General features: G+C 57.4%; 1 protein-coding gene across 1 annotated transcript in view; it reads left to right on the top strand.

The window, feature by feature from the left end:
* The first annotated feature begins 333 nt into the window (after positions 1-333).
* The window catches only part of LOC120921855 (protein phosphatase 1 regulatory subunit 16A-like), a 58,771-nt gene continuing 43,809 nt past the window's right edge, over positions 334-15,295 (top strand). The window contains 2 exon segments of the mRNA XM_040334338.1: positions 334-506; positions 5,158-5,568. Of these exon segments, the coding sequence (XP_040190272.1) occupies positions 5,307-5,568 (262 nt within the window). The 5' untranslated portion in view covers positions 334-506; positions 5,158-5,306.

Genomic DNA, 15,295 nt, shown 5'->3' on the forward strand with positions numbered 1-15,295 from the left:
TTTCGGCTCGGCGGGCGCATGCGCAGTGAGTAAGTGACGTAACTTCGCTGTGAATAAGGAGTGGGCGTGTCTGTCTCTACAGGGGGGAGGGGGCGGAGCTAGTCGCTGTACTGACAGAGATGAGTCCGGTGTGACGTAAGCGAGTGGGCGGGGAACATGAGGGGAGGGAACTCAACAGAGATGGGCGGGGAAAGAGCGAATGGCGAACCGAAGAGGGAGGAGCTGAGGGGGCGTGTCAGCGTGTAGTGGGCGGGGATCGGGAGGGAGGGACTAAACCGAGCTGGGCGGGGAAAGAGCGAATGGAGAGGGAGGAGCTGAGGAAATGCAAAGAGCTGAGGGGGCGTGTCAGCGTGTAGTGGGCGGGGCAGGAAGCGGCTGTGTCTCTCCGGACTTTTCTCTCCCGGGACTTCTCCTCCGCCACCGGAGACCGCTATCCCCTCCCCCCACCGAGAGAGACTCCTCCCCTCCCCCAACACCGGAGAGCTGCGACTACACGGATCGGACAGGTGAGTGAGAGAGAGAGGGGGCCACCTACCGGGCACTTCCTCCTCCCCCATCATTGTATTATATGGGGGGGTAATAATAATTCCCCCCCAGTAATATGAGGACACACCCCCTACAGTACTGAGGGGTGTATATATATATATATCTCTACCCCTCCCCCATATATACAATATCTAAGAAAAGTCAGGACACCCCTAAGTGAAAATCTCCAAATTGGGCCCCAAAGTGTCAATATTTTGTGTGGCCGCCATTATTTTTCACCCTCTTGGGCATGGAGGTCAGCAGAGCTTCACAGGTTGTCACTGGAGTCCTCTTCCCCTCCCCCATGATGACATCACAGGTTGTCACCGGAGTCCTCTTCCCCTCCCCCATGATGACATCACAGGTTGTCACCGGAGTCCTCTTCCCCTCCCCCATGATGACATCACAGGTTGTCACCGGAGTCCCCTTCCCCTCCCCCATGATGACATCACAGGTTGTCACCGGAGTCCTCTTCCCCTCCCCCATGATGACATCACAGGTTGTCACTGGAGTCCTCTTCCCCTCCCCCATTATGACATCACAGGTTGTCACTGGAGTCCTCTTCCCCTCCCCCATGATGACATCACAGGATGTCACCGGAGTCCTCTTCCCCTCCCCCATGATGACATCACAGGTTGTCACCGGAGTCCTCTTCCCCTCCCCCATGATGACATCACAGGTTGTCACCGGAGTCCTCTTCCCCTCCCCCCATGATGACATCACAGGTTGTCACTGGAGTCCTCTTCCCCTCCCCCATGATGACATCACAGGTTGTCACTGGAGTCCTCTTCCCCTCCCCCATGATGACATCACAGGTTGTCACCGGAGTCCTCTTCCCCTCCCCCATGATGACATCACAGGTTGTCACCGGAGTCCTCTTCCCCTCCCCCATGATGACATCACAGGTTGTCACCGGAGTCCTCTTCCCCTCCCCCATGATGACATCACAGGATGTCACTGGAGTCCTCTTCCCCTCCCCCATGATGACATCACAGGTTGTCACCGGAGTCCTCTTCCCCTCCCCCATGATGACATCACAGGTTGTCACCGGAGTCCTCTTCCCCTCCCCCATGATGACATCACAGGATGTCACCGGAGTCCTCTTCCCCTCCCCCCATGATGACATCACAGGATGTCACCGGAGTCCTCTTCCCCTCCCCCCATGATGACATCACAGGATGTCACCGGAGTCCTCTTCCCCTCCCCCATGATGACATCACAGGATGTCACCGGAGTCCTCTTCCCCTCCCCCCATGATGACATCACAGGATGTCACCGGAGTCCTCTTCCCCTCCCCCATGATGACATCACAGGATGTCACCGGAGTCCTCTTCCCCTCCCCCATGATGACATCACAGTGCTGGTGGATGTTGGAGACCTTGCGCTCCCCCCCCTCCCCCCACAGATGACCAATAGGGTTCAGGTCTGGAGACATGCTTGGCCAGTCCATCACCTTTACCCTCAGCTTCTTTGGCAAGGCAGTGGTGGTCTTGGAGGTGTGTTTGGGGTGGTTATCATGTTGGAATACTACCCTGCGGTCCAGTCTCTGAAGGGAGGGGGATCATGCTCTGCTTCAGTATGTCACAGTACATGTTGGCATTCATGGTCCCCTCAATGATCTGTAGCCCCCCAGTGCCGGCAGCACTCATACGTCTATTTTCCAACCTCTGGATATGACGCTGATCACGCGACCTCGCCTTCCTCGGAGGACCATGGCGAGGCGGGGGAGGGGAACCCGCTGGATGGTCCCGCCCCCCGCGCTGCAGATCAGTTTCAGGGTCTCGGCGATCTTCTTATATCCTCGGCCATCTTTATGTAGAGACACAATTCTTTATATCAGATCCTCAGAGAGATCTTTGCCATGAGGGGCCATGTTGTCCTTCCAGTGACCAGTATGAGGGAGTGAGAGCGATAACACCAAATTTATCACACCTGAGACCTTGTAACACTAACCAGTCACATGACACCGGGGAGGGAAAATGGCTAATTGGAGCCCAATCTGGACGTTTTCACTTAGGGGTGTCCTGACTTTTGTTGTCAGCGGTTTAGACATGAATGGCTGTGTGTTGAGTTATTTGTTATACAAGCTGTACACCCCTCCCCCCCCTGTGTACCCCCCCCCTGTACACCCCTCCCCCCCTGTACACCCCTCCCCCCTATGTACACTCCTCCCCCCTGTACACTCCTCCCCCCCCTTGTATACCCCCCCCCCCCCTGTACCCCCCTCCCCCCCCTGTACACTCCTCCCCCCCCCTATGTACACCCCTCCCTCCCCCTGTACACTCCTCCCCCCCCCTGTACACTCCTCCCCCCCCCTATGTACACCCCTCCCTCCCCCTGTACACCCCTCCCTCCCCCTGTACACTCCTCCCCCCCCCTGTACACCCCTCCCCCCCTGTACACCCCTCCCCCCCTGTACACTCCTCCCCCCTATGTACACTCCTCCCCCCTGTACACTCCTCCCCCCCCTTGTATACCCCCCCCCTGTACACCCCTCCCCCCCCTGTACACTCACTACACAACATTGGAGATACAAAGTGTCACATGAAAAGATACAAGGGGTGTACTTACTTTTGTCAGATACTGTGTATATTATTTGGACATAGACTGTGTGTGTGTTTATATATGTATATACCAATGGAGTATATTGGGGGGGGGGTATATGGTTTGGGGGGTATATGTACCCCGGTGATGTCACTGATGGGGTATATTGGGGGGGGTACAGGTTTGGGGGGTATATGTACCCCGGTGATGTCACTGATGGAGTATATTGGGGGGTACAGGTTGGGGGGTATATGTACCCCGGTGATGTCACTGATGGAGTATATTGGGGGGTACAGGTTGGGGGGTATATGTACCCCGGTGATGTCACTGATGGAGTATATTGGGGGGGTATATGGTTTGGGGGGTATATGTACCCTGGTGATGTCACTGATGGGGTATATTGGGGGGGTATATGGTTTGGGGGGTATATGTACCCCTGTGATGTCACTGATGGAGTATATTGGGGGGGGGGTACAGGTTTGGGGGGTATATGTACCCCGGTGATGTCACTGATGGAGTATATTGGGGGGGTATATGGTTTGGGGGGTATATGTACCCTGGTGATGTCACTGATGGGGTATATTGGGGGGGTATATGGTTTGGGGGGTATATGTACCCCTGTGATGTCACTGATGGAGTATATTGGGGGGGTATATGGTTTGGGGGGTATATGTACCCTGGTGATGTCACTGATGGAGTATATTGGGGGGGTATATGGTTTGGGGGGTATATGTACCCTGGTGATGTCACTGATGGGGTATATTGGGGGGGTATATGGTTTGGGGGGTATATGTACCCCTGTGATATCACTGATGGAGTATATTGGGGGGTATATGGTTTGGGGGGGGTATATGTACCCCAGTGATGTCACTGATGGAGTATATTGGGGGGGTATATGGTTTGGGGGGGTATATGTACCCCAGTGATGTCACTGATGGAGTATATTGGGGGGGTATATGGTTTGGGGGGTATATGTACCCTGGTGATGTCACTGATGGAGTATATTGGGGGGGGTACAGGTTTGGGGGGTATATGTACCCTGGTGATGTCACTGATGGAGTATATTGGGGGGTACAGGTTGGGGGGTATATGTACCCCGGTGATGTCACTGATGGAGTATATTGGGGGGGTATATGGTTTGGGGGGTATATGTACCCCGGTGATGTCACTGATGGAGTATATTGGGGGGGTATATGGTTTGGGGGGTATATGTACCCCAGTGATGTCACTGATGGGGTATATTGGGGGGGTATATGGTTTGGGGGGTATATGTACCCCGGTGATGTCACTGATGGAGTATATTGGGGGGTACAGGTTTGGGGGGTATATGTACCCTGGTGATGTCACTGATGGAGTATATTGGGGGGTACAGGTTTGGGGGGGTATATGTACCCCGGTGATGTCACTGATGGGGTATATTGGGGGGGGGGGGATATGGTTTGGGGGGTATATGTACCCCGGTGATGTCACTGATGGAGTATATTGGGGGGTACAGGTTGGGGGGTATATGTACCCCGGTGATGTCACTGATGGAGTATATTGGGGGGGTATATGGTTTGGGGGGTATATGTACCCCGGTGATGTCACTGATGGAGTATATTGGGGGGGTATATGGTTTGGGGGGTATATGTACCCCGGTGATGTCACTGATGGGGTATATTGGGGGGTACAGGTTTGGGGGGGGTATATGTACCCCTGTGATGTCACTGATGGAGTATATTGGGGGGGTACAGGTTGGGGGGTATATGTACCCCGGTGATGTCACTGATGGAGTATATTGGGGGGTACAGGTTGGGGGGTATATGTACCCCGGTGATGTCACTGATGGAGTATATTGGGGGGGTATATGGTTTGGGGGGTATATGTACCCCTGTGATGTCACTGATGGAGTATTTTGGGGGGGTACAGGTTTGGGGGGGGTATATGTACCCCTGTGATGTCACTGATGGAGTATATTGGGGGGGTACAGGTTTGGGGGGTATATGTACCCCGGTGATGTCACTGATGGGGTATATTGGGGGGTACAGGTTTGGGGGGGGTATATGTACCCCGGTGATGTCACTAATGGGAGTATTTTCCTCTCTCCAGGCCTCGGAGTCGCAGCGTTTGCCCCATGACTCCCACCCGGTGTGGGGGTAGATGATGTCGGGGGTGTTTGGTGGTTTCCTGTCTGCGGTTGATCTCCATCATGGAACGCACTCCGGACTGATGGGTTATTAGCCCCCCGGGGCTCTCTGATGCCCCCGAGCATGGCCGAGCACCTGGAGCTTCTGTCTGAGATGCCGGCGGTCAGCCGGATGACCACCCAGGAGAGGCTGAAACACGCCCAGAAGAGGCGGGGCCAGCAGCTTAAGAAATGGGCGCAGGCCGAGAAAGAAGGCGGGGGCAAGAAGGCGAAACGTCAACCCAAGAAACAGGGGAGTGCGGACCCCCGACACATCGTGTTCCCCCAAAATGTCTCCTTCCTGGAGGCCGCCGCACGCAACGATGTGGAGGAAGGTGAGTTCTCTGTGTGATACAATCTACAGGCCCCCCCCGCCTATCCGCTACAATGTGCCCCCCCCCTACAATCTACCCCCCACCTATCTGCTAGAATGTGCCCCCCCCACAATCTACCCCCCACCTATCCGCTACAATGTGCCCCCCCCACAATCTACCCCCCACCTATCTGCTAGAATGTGTTCCCCCCACCTATCCGCTACAATGTGCCCCCCCCCCACAATCTACCCCCCACCTATTTGCTATGTGTCCCCCCCCCACCTATCCGCTAGAATGTGCCCCCCCCCACAATCTACCCCCCACCTATCCGCTAGAATGTGCCCCCCCCCACAATCTACCCCCCACCTATCCACTACAATTTGCCCCCCTACAATCTACCCCCCACCTATCTGCTATGTGTCCCCCCCCCCGCCTATCCGCTACAATGTGCCCCCCCCACAATCTACCCCCCCCCACAATCTACCCCCCACCTATTTGCTATGTGTCCCCCCCCCCACCTATCCGCTAGAATGTGCCCCCCCCCACAATCTACCCCCCACCTATCCGCTAGAATGTGCTCCCCACCCCCCCCCCCCTTTCAATCTACCCCTCACCTATCTGCTATGTGTCCCCCCCACCTATCTGCTACAATGTGCCCCCCCCTATAATCTACCCCCCCACCTATCTGCTATGTGTCCCCCCCCACCTATCAGCTAGAATGTGTTCCCCACCCCCCTATAATCTACCCCCCCACCTATCTGCTATGTGTCCCCCCCCACCTATCAGCTAGAATGTGTTCCCCACCCCCCCTACAATCTACCCCCCCCCCACACCTATCTGCTATGTGTCCCCCCCCACCTATCTGCTACAATGTGCCCCCCCCCCACAATCTACCCCCACCTATCTGCTATGTGTCCCCCCCACCTATCCGCTAGAATGTGTTCCCCACCCCCCTATAATCTACCCCCCCCACCTATCTGCTACAATGTGCCCCCCCCACAATCTACCCCTCACCTATCCACTAGAATGTGCTCCCCACCCCCCCCTTCAATCTACCCCTCACCTATCTGCTAGAATGAGCTTCCCACCCCCCCCTACAATCTACCCCCCCCCACCTATCTGCTATGTGTCCCCCGCACCTATCTGCTACAATGTGCCCCCCCCCCCATAATCTACCCCCCCACCTATCTGCTATGTGTCCCCCCCCCACCTATCTGCTACAATGTGCCCCCCCCCCCTATAATTTACCCCCCACCTATCCGCTAGAATGAGCTCCCCACCCCCCCCTACAATCTATCCCCCCCCCCAACCTGTCCACTACATGTGCTCCTCGAAATCCCACCTGGAATACATCAGTGTCGCCCTCCCCCCCATGCTGGAAGTAAATTCTGGGTATAGAGTGGTGGAGGGGAATGTCTGGATCCTGGTGGTGGAGTTTGGTAGAAGTATCTGACCCCGCGTCTCCGTTGAAATGAAGTCTGGGCACGTGTGGGGCACATGGGTGGGGCATGTGTGGGGCACAGGGGTGGGGCACATGGGTGGGGCACCATTGGGATGCTGATGGCTCCTCCATGATGGAGTATGTGACTCGGTTGACCTTTGAGGGACATCTTTGAAGGAACGTCGGGATGGTTGGCATGGGCGCCCTCCTCCATGCCAGGGATCTGTGGAGGAAGCCCACCCTTCTCCTTCCACAGGGAAGTACTTGTGGGGTCCAGACCTTACTCGGGCCAAGGGTCTTGGAGTCATGGATCAGCTAATGCCCCCTCACCCCCCTCATGTAAGCCTTCTGCATTAAGGTGTACCCCACTTCTACAAGTTGGTCTTTCAGGGTTCCCCAGTTTGTGAGACCCTGCAGTGTGACAGTTTCCCGTCGGCTGTCCCCTCCGGGAAGGTTTAGGGTTGCCCCCTATGACCGGTCAGGTGGCCTTACCCCAATGATGGGCGATGCTCCTCAGACTGCACCGTCTTTTTTGGGGACCATAAATCATTGTGGGGTTCCCTGCCACTGGTGGTCTCTCCTTCCCTCGCTGGGTAGCCCTGTGATCCCCTGGATGGTGATTGGGCAGAGCATGGAGAAGGTTTGTAGGTCAGGAGATCTGCAGCTTCTGGGGGAGTTCCTTCCGATCTCTTCCTAATCCGTGACTCTTCATATTGGTGTGATCGGGATTCTGAACCTCGATCCTTAGCGGAGGATCGTCACTGCTTTGATCGGATGATTCCGAATACGATTCCTCTGTCTGACCCCAGAGACACCTACAGGGGTTTGGCTCTTATGGTGCTCGTGTGTACCAGCTTGGGGTTGCAGTGTACACTCCCCCTCTCTACCCATTTATGGGTGCCGGTCACTCCTGCTCCTTTTTCAGTCAGGCTGACCTCCTTCTCCTGGTGGGTACCCCTGGGGTTTTGTACCAGTATGGGCCGTTTACCGTTCCCCTGGTGGGGTTTGTCCCAATCGTTTTTCCTCTGATGGCCACATCATATTGTCCTAGTCGTCCTCCCTCCTTCCTTTTCCGCCCTCGTCGTCCTCCCTCCTTCCTTTTTCGTCCTCCTTCCTTTTTCGCCCTCGTCGTCCTCCCTCCTTCCTTTTTCGCCCTCGTTGTCCTTCCTTCCTTCCTTCCTTCCTTCCTTCCTTCCTTCCTTCCTTTTTTGCCCTCGTCGTCCTTCCTCCTTCCTTTTTTGCCCTCGTCGTCCTCCCTCCCTCCTTCCTTCCTTTTTCGCCCTCGTCGTCCTTCCTCCTTCCTTTTTTGCCCTCGTCGTCCTCCCTCCTTCCTTCCTTCCTTCCTTCCTTCCTTCCTTCCTTCCTTCCTTCCTTTTTTGCCCTCGTTGTCCTCCCTTCCTTCCTTCCTTCCTTCCTTCCTTCCTTCCTTCCTTCCTTCCTTCCTTTTTTGCCCTCGTCGTCCTTCCTCCTTCCTTTTTTGCCCTCGTCGTCCTCCCTCCCTCCTTCCTTTTTCGCCCTCGTTGTCCTCCCTCCCTCCTTCCTTCCTTCCTTCCTTCCTTCCTTTTTCGCCCTTGTTGTCCTCCCTCCCTCCTTCCTTCCTTCCTTCCTTCCTTCCTTCCTTTCTTCCTTCCTTTTTCGCCCTCGTCATCCTCCCTCCTTCCTTTTTTGCCCTCGTCGTCCTCCCTCCTTCCTTCCTTCCTTCCTTCCTTCCTTTTTTGCCCTCGTCGTCCTCCCTCCTTCCTTTTTCGCCCTCGTTGTCCTCCCTCCCTCCTTCCTTCCTTCCTTCCCTCCTTCCTTTTTCGCCCTCGTTGTCCTTCCTTCCTTCCTTCCTTCCTTCCTTCCTTCCTTCCTTTTTTGCCCTCGTCGTCCTTCCTCCTTCCTTTTTTGCCCTCGTCGTCCTCCCTCCCTCCTTCCTTCCTTTTTCGCCCTCGTCGTCCTTCCTCCTTCCTTTTTTGCCCTCGTCGTCCTCCCTCCTTCCTTCCTTCCTTCCTTCCTTCCTTCCTTCCTTCCTTCCTTTTTTGCCCTCGTTGTCCTCCCTTCCTTCCTTCCTTCCTTCCTTCCTTCCTTCCTTCCTTCCTTTTTTGCCCTCGTCGTCCTTCCTCCTTCCTTTTTTGCCCTCGTCGTCCTCCCTCCCTCCTTCCTTTTTCGCCCTCGTTGTCCTCCCTCCCTCCTTCCTTCCTTCCTTCCTTCCTTCCTTCCTTTTTCGCCCTTGTTGTCCTCCCTCCCTCCTTCCTTCCTTCCTTCCTTCCTTCCTTCCTTTCTTCCTTCCTTTTTCGCCCTCGTCATCCTCCCTCCTTCCTTTTTTGCCCTCGTCGTCCTCCCTCCTTCCTTCCTTCCTTCCTTCCTTCCTTTTTTGCCCTCGTCGTCCTCCCTCCTTCCTTTTTCGCCCTCGTTGTCCTCCCTCCCTCCTTCCTTCCTTCCTTCCTTCCTTCCCTCCTTCCTTTTTCGCCCTCGTTGTCCTTCCTTCCTTCCTTCCTTCCTTCCTTCCTTCCTTTTTTGCCCTCGTCGTCCTTCCTCCTTCCTTTTTTGCCCTCGTCGTCCTTCCTCCCTCCTTCCTTCCTTTTTCGCCCTCGTCGTCCTTCCTCCTTCCTTTTTTGCCCTCGTCGTCCTCCCTCCTTCCTTCCTTCCTTCCTTCCTTCCTTCCTTCCTTCCTTCCTTTTTTGCCCTCGTTGTCCTCCCTTCCTTCCTTCCTTCCTTCCTTCCTTCCTTTTTTGCCCTCGTTGTCCTCCCTTCCTTCCTTCCTTCCTTCCTTCCTTCCTTCCTTCCTTCCTTCCTTCCTTCCTTCCTTCCTTTTTTGCCCTCGTCGTCCTCCCTCCTTCCTTTTTCGCCCTCGTTGTCCTCCCTCCCTCCTTCCTTCCTTCCTTCCTTCCTTCCTTCCTTTTTCGCCCTTGTTGTCCTCCCTCCCTCCTTCCTTCCTTCCTTCCTTCCTTTCTTCCTTCCTTTTTCGCCCTCGTCATCCTCCCTCCTTCCTTTTTTGCCCTCGTCGTCCTCCCTCCTTCCTTCCTTCCTTCCTTCCTTCCTTTTTTGCCCTCGTCGTCCTCCCTCCTTCCTTTTTCGCCCTCGTTGTCCTCCCTCCCTCCTTCCTTCCTTCCTTCCTTCCTTCCTTCCTTCCTTCCTTTTTCGCCCTCGTTGTCCTCCCTTCCTTCCTTTTTTCGCCCTCGTCGTCCTCCCTCCTTCCTTTTTCGCCCTTGTTGTCCTCCCTCCCTCCTTCCTTCCTTCCTTCCTTCCTTCCTTCCTTTTTTCGCCCTCTTCGTCCTCCCTTCTTTCTTTTTCGCCCTCGTCGTCCTCCATCCTTCCTTTTTCGCCCTCGTCGTCCTCCGTCCTTCCTTTTTCGCCCTCGTTGTCCTCCTTCCTTCCTTCCTTCCTTTTTTCGCCCTCGTCATCCTCCATCCTTCTTTTTCGCCCTCGTCATCCTCCATCCTTCCTTTTTTGCCCTTGTTGCCTTTCCCCCCCCCCCCGTTTTGGTGGATTCCTGGCTGGAATTCCATTGGGTATTATCACCCCCCTGGCCAGTGGTCTCTCCTGGTCCGGAGCGCACCGGGTTGATCCTCGGGGGTTTGATGGTCAGATTCCGGTCTTGCAGAGGACCTCCCCTCACTGGCTTGGTTTCTGGTTGATTGGACAAGAAGGAAGATAAAAATGTTGGAGTCCACAGACCCCACCCCTTTGGGGCCCCTAATCCCCCAATCTGACCAAACTGCAGCATGCTGTGTAAAGGAGGGACCGAAACCAGCTTGTAGGTGGCAGTATAACCCAAATGTAACAGAATTCCTGTGTCCCTCGATGGGCTCCTAGAAATGGATGTATGAGAAGTACACGATCTGTGTTTTCTGGTCCCCCCCCCCCCGTCTGTCCGGGCAGTCCGGTGTTAAGTACATAATCCTGTTAGGATGTGGAGGAGCGAGGAGGTCACGTGATCCATCCAGAAATAATAGGATTAGAGTTGGCGTGGTCCCATTATAGTAAATGTGGCCCTGAGGCGTCTGCAGAGTAGAATACGTCTTCCGGGAGGAGAGCTTCTTCTGTGTGCAACCTGAGATCACAGCTCACCTTACACCACGCCACGGCCTATGGGGGAGAGATTCTCACCTCCGGGATGGATGTACACAGAACTGATGGTGGTGACCCCCTGTGTACAGACACATTAATTGTTATTCCCTTTGCTGGGATGGGCCGGGGTGTTTTCTCGCACCCTCGTAGACTAGGGGGCTGGGGTGGTTTCTCGCACCCTCGTAGACTAGGGGCTGGGGTGGTTTCTCGTAGACTAGGGGCCTGGGGTGGTTTCTCGTAGACTAGGGGCCGGGGTGGTTTCTCGTAGACTAGGGGCCGGGGTGGTTTCTCGTAGACTAGGGGCCGGGGTGGTTTCTCGTAGACTAGGGGTCGGGGTGGTTTCTCGCGCCCTCGTAGACTAGGGTCGGGGTGGTTTCTCGCGCCCTCGTAGACTAGGGGCCGGGGTGGTTTCTCGCGCCCTCGTAGACTAGGGGTCGGGGTGGTTTCTCGCGCCCTCGTAGACTAGGGGTCGGGGTGGTTTCTCGTAGACTAGGGGTCGGGGTGGTTTCTCGTAGACTAGGGGTCGGGGTGGTTTCTCGTAGACTAGGGGTCAGGGTGGTTTCTCGCGCCCTCGTAGACTAGGGTCGGGGTGGTTTCTCGTAGACTAGGGGTCGGGGTGGTTTCTCGTAGACTAGGGGTCGGGGTGGTTTCTCGCGCCCTCGTAGACTAGGGGTCGGGGTGGTTTCTCGTAGACTAGGGGTCGGGGTGGTTTCTCGTAGACTAGGGGTCGGGGTGGTTTCTCGTAGACTAGGGGTCGGGGTGGTTTCTCGTAGACTAGGGGCCGGGGTGGTTTCTCGTAGACTAGGGGTCGGGGTGGTTTCTCGTAGACTAGGGGTCGGGTGCTGTGAATGTATACCCTCACAAACTATGGGTCTGCAAAGTTCTGATTGATTAGAGGTGGAGGACTGCTCATGTCTGACTTCTTCCAGTTTGCGGTGGAGCTCCATTTATCTCTGAATGGAACCTTCTGGTGTCCTTGGGCCCTGATTGGACATCTGTCATAGTGGTCCTCTGGCTTTAGATCAGTCAGTGATTGGACAGCTAGGCACATTGGCAGTGAAGCTCGGGTCACTTATTGGTGGAGTTTGGTGGTCGGTATTTCCAGGAAGTACATTGCGTGTCGGAGTTCCTCTCCTGCGGGTTGGAGATGTTGTTGTCACCATGGTGATGGCGTTGTCTGCGGTGTGCGCAGTGTTTGTCCTGGGACTGGGGTGGGTGTGTCTGCAGGTTAACCCTCTGTGTGCTGTGTCCATTAAGGTGAGACCTCCCCGATCTGCAGATCCTCAGAGGGGGGATAGTGTTCCAGTAGATGGCGCTCTGGGCGCCCAGTATTTGTCCCCTGCACATCTCCGGGGGCCTGCAAAGGACTCTGGGTGATGGTGGATTGGATGGTGTGGTCTGGTGGTTTGTTAGGCGTGTTGGGTGAATGGGGTGTTGGTGGACTGTTGGCAGTGTTGGGGGGGGGCAGCGGGGTGTTGGTAGATTGTTGGGGGACGGTGTTGATGAGTTGTTGGGGGGGGGGGGGGGCGTGGTGTTATGTTGATGACAGATGATTGGTTGTTTTGGAAGTTGTAATCAAACCTCAGGTAACGTCTGTGGGGTCATCATACAGATCCGCAGAATTCCAACCCATCCTCTGGGTGAGGACTTACTGAAGTCCCATATTAGTGGAGGTCTCGGTGTCCCCCAACTTCTGGATGAGGACTTACTGAAGTCCCATGTCAGTGGAGCCCCCGGTGTCCCCCAACTTCTGGGTGAGGGCTTACTGAAGTCCCATATTAGTGGAGGTCTCGGTGTCCCCCAACTTCTGGATGAGGACTTACTGAAGTCCCATGTCAGTGGAGCCCCCGGTGTCCCCCAACTTCTGGATGAGGACTTACTGAAGTCCCATGTCAGTAGAGATCCCGATGTCCCCCAACTTCTGGGTGAGGACTTACTGAAGTCCCATGTGAGTGGAGCCCCCGGTGTCCCCCAACTTCTGGGTGAGGGCTTACTGAAGTCCCATGTCAGTGGAGGTCCCCGGTGTCCCCCAACTTCTGGGTGAGGGCTTACTGAAGTCCCATGTGAGTGGAGCCCCCGGTGTCCCCCAACTTCTGGGTGAGGGCTTACTGAAGTCCCATGTGAGTGGAGCCCCCGGTGTCCCCCAACTTCTGGGTGAGGGCTTACTGAAGTCCCATGTGAGTGGAGCCCCCGGTGTCCCCCAACTTCTGGGTGAGGGCTTACTGAAGTCCCATGTGAGTAGAGGTCCCGGTGTCCCCCAACTTCTGGATGAGGGTTTACTGAAGTCCCATGTGAGTGGAGCCCCCGGTGTCCCCTAACTTCTGGATGAGGGTTTACTTTAGTCCCATGTGAGTAGAGGTCCCGGTGTCCCCCAACTTCTGGGTCAGGGCTTGCTGAAGTCCCATGTGAGTAGAGATCCCGGTGTCCCCCAACTTCTGGGTGAGGACTTACTGAAGTCCCATGTGAGTAGAGGCCCCCGGTGTCCCCCAACTTCTGGGTGAGGACTTACTGATGTCCCATGTCAGTGGAGGTTATGGTGTCCCCCCTCCCCCCGGGGCCAGGATATCACATTGGTCGGTGTAATCCGGTAATTAATTGGATCTCCAGTCTGGAGACATCTGTCACTAATCCCGGGGAGCGGTGTGTGTGCCGGGGAGGAGCGGTGTGTGTGCCGGGGAGGAGCGGTGTGTGTGCCGGGGAGGAGCGGTGTGTGTGCCGGGGAGCGGTGTCTGTGCCGGGGACCGTAGTCTGTGCCGGGGACCGTAGTCTGTGCCGGGGAGCGGTGTGTGTGCCGGGGAGCGGTGTGTGTGCCGAGGACGGTGTCTGTGCCGGGGAGCGGTGTGTGTGCCGGGGAGCTGTGTCGGGAAGGAGCGGTGTGTGTGCCGGGGAGCTGTGTCGGGAAGGAGCGGTGTGTGTGCCGGGGAGGAGCGGTGTGTGTGCCGGGGAGCGGTGTGTGTGCCGGGGAGCGGTGTGTGTGCCGGGGAGCGGTGTGTGTGTCCCGGGGAGCGGTGTCTGTGCCGGGGAGCGGTGTCTGTGCCGGGGAGCGGTGTCTGTGTGCCGGGGAGCGGTGTCTGTGTGCCGGGGAGCGGTGTCTGTGTCCCGGGGAGCGGTGTGTGTGCCGGGGAGCGGTGTCTGTGCCGGGGAGCGGTGTCTGTGCCGGGGAGCGGTGTGTGTGCCGGGGAGCGGTGTCTGTGTCCCGGGGAGCGGTGTCTGTGTCGGGGAGCGGTGTGTGTGTCCCGGGGAGCGGTGTCTGTGCCGGGGAGGAGCGGTGTCTGTGCCGGGGAGGAGCGGTGTGTGTGCCGGGGAGCGGTGTGTGTGCCGGGGAGCGGTGTGTGTGTCCCGGGGAGCGGTGTGTGTGTCCCGGGGAGCGGTGTGTGTGTCCCGGGGAGCGGTGTGTGTGTCCCGGGGAGCGGTGTGTGTGTCCCGGGGAGCGGTGTGTGTGCCGGGGAGGAGCGGTGTGTGTGCCGGGGAGGAGCGGTGTGTGTGCCGGGGAGGAGCGGTGTGTGTGCCGGGGAGCGGTGTGTGTGCCGGGGAGCGGTGTGTGTGCCGGGGAGGAGCGGTGTGTGTGTCCCGGGGAGCGGTGTCTGTGCCGGGGAGCGGTGTTTGTGTCCCGGGGAGCGGTGTGTGTGTCCCGTGGAGCGGTGTCTGTGCCGGGGAGCGGTGTGTGTGTCCCGGGGAGCGGTGTGTGTGTCCCGGGGAGCGGTGTGTGTGCCGGGGAGGAGCGGTGTGTGTGCCGGGGAGGAGCGGTGTGTGTGCCGGGGAGGAGCGGTGTGTGTGCCGGGGAGGAGCGGTGTGTGTGCCGGGGAGGAGCGGTGTGTGTGCCGGGGAGGAGCGGTGTGTGTGCCGGGGAGGAGCGGTGTGTGTGCCGGGGAGCGGTGTCTGTGTCCCGGGGAGCGGTGTGTGTGTCCCGGGGAGCGGTGTGTGTGTCCCGGGGAGCGGTGTGTGTGTCCCGGGGAGCGGTGTCTGTGCCGGGGAGCGGTGTGTGTCCCGGGGAGCGGTGTGTGTGTCCCGGGGAGCGGTGTCTGTGCCGGGGAGCGGTGTGTGTGCCGGGGAGGGAGCGGTGTGTGTGTCCCGGGGAGCGGTGTGTGTGTCCCGGGGAGCGGTGTCTGTGCCGGGGAGCGGTGTGTGTGTCCCGGGGAGCGGTGTGTGTCCCGGGGAGCGGTGTGTGTGCCGGGGAGGAGCGGTGTGTGTGCCGGGGAGGAGCGGTGTGTGTGCCGGGGAGGAGCGGTGTGTGTGCCGGGGAGGAGCGGTGTGTGT

The sequence above is a fragment of the Rana temporaria genome, assembly GCF_905171775.1.
Source record: "Rana temporaria chromosome 5 unlocalized genomic scaffold, aRanTem1.1 chr5w, whole genome shotgun sequence".
Lineage (NCBI taxonomy): Eukaryota > Metazoa > Chordata > Amphibia > Anura > Ranidae > Rana > Rana temporaria.